The sequence below is a fragment of the Lipotes vexillifer genome, unplaced genomic scaffold, assembly GCF_000442215.2.
Source record: "Lipotes vexillifer unplaced genomic scaffold, Lipotes_vexillifer_v1.1 scaffold513, whole genome shotgun sequence".
Classification (NCBI taxonomy): Eukaryota; Metazoa; Chordata; class Mammalia; order Artiodactyla; family Lipotidae; genus Lipotes; species Lipotes vexillifer.
The window spans coordinates 533,311-538,702 of record NW_006777952.1 but is presented as its reverse complement, the minus strand read 5'-3'; the positions used below and the strand labels follow the sequence as shown (position 1 = coordinate 538,702).

Below are 5,392 nucleotides of genomic sequence, written 5' to 3'. Positions count from 1 at the left end.
GGGAAAGAAGGAAATTTCCTTCAGCTTGATAAAAGGTAAAAAAGAAAAAACAAAACCAAAAGCAACCCCCCACCCCCCAAAAAATCCTATAGTAAACATGGGGAAATGCAGAAAACAAGCCCTTTTAAGATTCAGAACCAAAAAAAATCACCCCAGACTCGAACCATTAGAAGTACATTATTCAGTCCATCAAAGAAGGTTCCATTAAGCATCTATGAAACTCAGTTTTGGATCCTAAAGTGAATTTGCGCTGCCACACATAACACGCTGTTAACAGGAGTGCATGGAGAGGCATGCGTCAGCCAGACTACAAGTGTGACTCACTGTCAAGTTCTTCCCTCTCTAAAAACTATGAAATATGAAGGACAAAAATGAACAGCAATTTATTAGGGATGGACTTTAAGAGAGGAAGTGGAAGCAAGAGAAAAACTTGCATGTATTACATCTCTTAATCTAGTATCTTTAGGGAATAGTTTTCTATTACATCACAATTCTAGAAAACGTAGGCTCATCCTTTAAGCTCTGAAGTTTCGATCATAACCACTGAGGGAAACTTCTCAACCAGGCCATTCACTCCTTTAGATTGTGTGGCACACAACAGACCCTTTCTTGATGACTCTGGGGACTCGGTTCTGACTATCGATTTCAGTGTGATAGCCTATTGTGATACTGATGCCCTTAGGAAGCATCAAGAAGCAGAGGATTTTTCCACCATCAGGGCTATCTCCTTAAATTTTGTCTTTTCTTGAGTTTTTGCTTCTTGATGTCACGTAAGTGCGACAGCAGTGTATTCCAAAATTCTTAGATGATGCTTTTCTTAGTGGAGCCTCTTCAGTTGAATTGTGGGGACTCAACTTGAGATGGAATGACAAATGGAATAGTAAAGATGAAAACATATCTGGCCAGGACTATGGGCATAACATAGGAATATTTTCTGAGTTCCTCCACCCAGCACATGTAAACATCGTAAACAGCACAGTGAAAACTCCTGTGAGAGTGGAAAAGCTGCATGAGAAGCACTTCTCCTCTTCAAGGAGCAGCTGCTCTTTAAGGATAAATGGAACATGTCTGAACATGCCAAATTACATGTTTGTTTTTTTTTTCTTCCTCCTTGAGGGGAGGAAATAACGAACATAAATCACGGCTTTCAAACACAGTATTTATCTTCTAAAAACGAATTTTGAGTTGTAAAGAATTATATACTAAGATTATACAAAACATTAAGAATGTACTCTTGACTGGATTATATTTTACTTGTTTAAAGTATAATCTTAGCAAACAATCGCTATCAATAAACATTGAAGACAAGATACTGAGCTAAATGTGGTCTAAAGAAAGGGGTCTAAGTCACGATTTTTAAACCTGTAAGAGTGTGCTCTATTCAACTGAAGAAATAAGGCACTCTGAGCAAAACAGAAAATATAGGTGTTACAATGTGGGCTTAGATAAGTGATGTGGGAATTAAGTAGGATTTTGTAGTTTAAGAGATGGATAAAGTTCTGGTAGTTTAGGAGATAAAGAGATGGATAAAATTCAAGGTCGAAATGGATTTCTCAAGGTCCCTTACTCAGCTTTCAGTAGATTGTTAGCAACCTCCCTCCTGCAAGCATAACCAAAATGGTGTACTTATATGTTAATGTTTTGGCTTCTAAATGTAGGACCCTGTATTTGGCTATGTGTCCTTCAGGAAGTCCTTTAGATGCTCTGAGGTCTGATTTTTTTCCCTTATCTGTAAAATGGGTTTTTTTGTTTTTTTTTTTAACTCTGCCTTGGTTACAGAGCTGTTAAAAAAAAAAAGCTCAAATAAGACTATATTTCCTTCTATCCTGCAAAATATCACATTTTTGTTTTGGGGTTAGTTTTGAAGCAATATTCCCTCTAATTTAAATTAAAAGTCAGCAAAGAACAAGCTACAGTTACAAACTAATCTGCCCCACTTTCAGGCAGGCATAAGTTATTGAATATGTAATTATTAAGCTTGTAATCATACATGACTACAACTCCTATTACTTTTACAAAATCAGACTAGGGATTTTAGTTTGTCTCATTTTCTGCACGCTATCCAGTATCTACAAGCAAAATCAACTGTCATATTTTTGATGTATTCTGCATCACACAGATAACAAATCTCATTAATAACAGACATGGGCAATAAGAACAAAATTCAGAGTATTGGGTACTTGCTGCTTAAAAAGAAAAAAAGATGGGTTGGAGTAGGCGTCGGGGTAGAAGAGAGGGTGGCACCATGATGTCCCAAAGTGTGACAATAATATGTCCAGGTCCTGCCCCAGAACCACAACTCCATCTCTGGGGTAGAGCAAAAAATCTGCATTATTAATAGCCCCCCATGGGGACTCCTGTACCCTCAGCTTGGAGACTATAGTGGTCTGGGGTAGAAGCCTAAGCACCCAGTCTTGCTTATATTTTACCTCTCCAGGTGCCTGCCCTTCACCCCAGTTCTCTCAAGGATCTCTATCACTCCCATGTGTGTGACGTCTTTTTATTTCAGACCCACCATTCCTAAAGGCAGAGGGTAAGGTGAAGTGAGTGCAAGGTGGACAAGCAGATTTCAGGGAGGAATCACCCCCCAAAAGAAATACCTACTTTCTGGCTCCTGCCTTTGGACACCTGAGGACAGACACTCAAATCTCAGGGATCAAATGTCCTCCTTTTGGGAGGAGGCAAACCTACTTCATCACTGAGACTAAGGCTCCCTGCCTGCCAGGGCTGCAAGGGGATGAATAACCACAGCAGAACTAGGGGATTTCTCCCCCAGTTTAGTTAGCCATTGACACCATCTATTTACACAGGCCCCGGGATAAGAAACAGAGATTGGGAGGAAACAGGAATAAAACAGACTGAACACGAAGTAATTTTCCTTTCTACATGGTGTAATAAATATAAAGTTTGCTAATTATTTCAAATACCAAACATATACCCCACCCCAACCCTCCTCTTCAATTAATAATCCCTGCAGAAAATCAGAAAAATACTGTTTAAAAACATAAAACCAGGAAAAGTTATTGAAATAAAAATGGCATCCAGGCTCGAGTTCACAAGCTTGCAGGCCTAAGGGTGATTCTGCCCACAGAGAGGTTTTGTTTAGTCTGCAAAGTGTTACTGCTGTTTTAAATTTGAATTAGTTGCCAGCTTAAAACAAAACAAAACAAAACAAAAAAACCTCAAACAACCCTGGAATTTCTACATAAAAATCCAGATTTCCAAATTTTGAAAAACTATAAGACTATTAATACAAGGCAAGAACTAGCAAAAGCTTCGTGGTAGCTGCCTCCTTCAGATGAGCTCCCTGTGGAAACCAAGGCCCACCACTGAGCCAGCCCCCAGTCAACACACTCCCCTCAGGCCCCGTATGGTGTTTGTGGCCCCCTGGCTTCAGCAGGTGAATAAACACTAACCAAACAAGTTATATAGTTCTTTATGGTGACTTTCACAGCAAAGGAATTGGTTGGACCAGGCCAGGGGAAGAAACACTCATACATCCTTCCTCTCCTGTCCTCCTCCCCCACACCCCACCTATGCAGAGCAAGAAAGACAGAAAGGACAAACAATGGTCACCACCTGGCAGCCCTTGGTAACCACAGACAACTACCCGCTATGTTATCTCCTCATCCCAGAGGGACTTTAAATAAAAAAAAGACAGGTCTGCAGAATATCCTGTATAAAGGAAGGTGACAAAGTTCTAGAATACTGCAGATAATGGACTTTGAAGTCTGGGACCTAAGAGGTTAAGTTTGGTGTTTGCAGAGTAGATTCCTTTTACATCTTAGTTTTTCTGAGAATGAATGACTTCAGACAAGTTATTCCTGATGCCTCAATTTCCTTCTTAAGAATGTAGAACTACCTGGAGTGAAGTCAAGATCTCTATCTCAAAACTGAAAAATTATAAATAAGGTCCTTGGGTAGTCCCCTACTGTAAAAATGTGTTAAAAATCAAATGAGTAATAATACCTCCTATAACTCAGCAATCTTCCCTAATATGTAAGTAAAATGGTAATAAAATATTTATGGGTAGCATAAACCAAAGCGCAATTCTAGCAGGCAGCATCCAATGAGGAGCCATGGTCATTGGACTGTGCACCCTGAGCAGGCCCCTCTTCCTCTGCCTCTGCAATGGAGAGAGTACCAGCTACCTCTCCCCTACCTACTTCACAAGGATGTTGTAAGGTCTATAACCCATGTGCAGTACCTCAGGTACAGGGTGATATATAAACAGGTCCTATTCATATTATTAGTAGTCTAACATCACAAGATGCCTCAATGGAATGAGATCTTTATAGGTACCTGGTAAATATGACTAACTGCTTCCCCGCTCCCTGGGAGGTAAAGGGGAGGGGGGAGGAGGCAGTAAAGGAAGCCCAGGTATGCACCCACCTCTGTTCTGATGGATACTGGTTTTCAGGCATCATCTTTGGCATCTGCAGGGGCTGATGTGGCGGCCGGGGGACCGCAAAGGTTTGCTGCTGTGGTCCAGGTTCTGGAAGTGAATGAGGGCTGGGGGTGGGGCCCACACCTGGTACTGGGCCAGCTGCAGGGGCATGTGCCGAGGTGGGCAGAGTTGCCTGAGGTGGGGGAAATAAGGAATTCTGATGGGTAGGTGACAGGGGGGTGGTAGGAGGGGTTAATGGCTTGAACCCAGAGGGAGGCTTCCTATCATAGGCACTGTAAACAGAAAAAGAGAAGGAACCATTTAGCTGCAATGAAGCCATTAGCATGGTCACCAGGTCCAGCGTGCAGCCCACAGTTGCCAGGAAATGACAGCATTAACATAGTTAAATTGCTGGCAGCCCGAGGGAATATTTGTACCTCTGAAAAGTGACAAACACACTGCGTCACCGGGACTTGTTTAACACTTCTAGCGATTCTTCTTAAAGATAATTTTAGCCTCTGCTTCCGGTTTCCTTTTTCCCCTTTTCTAAAAGAATTCTCCATGTATGCGTGGGCAGGGGTGGATAGATGAGGGGAGAAAGTATGCCTTGGGAGGAGTTTTCTGGCCCCCCCTCCAAGGATTCCAGGGTTCCCAGGAATTAGAATCTTTATTGAGGATAAATTTCTGCTGTAACATCACTTGACAACTCTTCTCCTCCCCCTTTCAGGCAGGCCTGTGTTTATCTTCCAGAGCAAAGAATGATTTAAAATTAAAGCTTCATTCCTGGGGCCTGGATATTCTTAAGTAAAGGGCACAAGCATGGGGACTTTTTCATATATTCTGATTTGAAGATTACTTCTTTGGTGCTTAAAGTTCACATTAACATATGATAGACATGAAGAAGCATATATTCCCTCCCTCGAAGCCACAGATCAAATATCCCAGCATTCAAGGTTCTTTCCCGTAGGAGGGCTCAGTACCCCATGAACTCAGTCCCCCCCCCCC

At 41.7% G+C, this 5,392-nt stretch overlaps 1 protein-coding gene across 2 annotated transcripts in view; it reads right to left on the bottom strand.

Moving 5' to 3' along the window:
- ETV5 (ETS variant transcription factor 5) overlaps positions 1-5,392 on the bottom strand; it is a 56,726-nt gene that overhangs the window by 22,505 nt on the left and 28,829 nt on the right. For both annotated transcript variants that reach the window (XM_007451385.1, XM_007451384.1), the window contains exon 7: positions 4,393-4,680. In XM_007451385.1, coding sequence (XP_007451447.1) covers positions 4,393-4,680 — 288 coding nt within the window. The remainder of the gene's footprint in view (positions 1-4,392; positions 4,681-5,392) is intronic.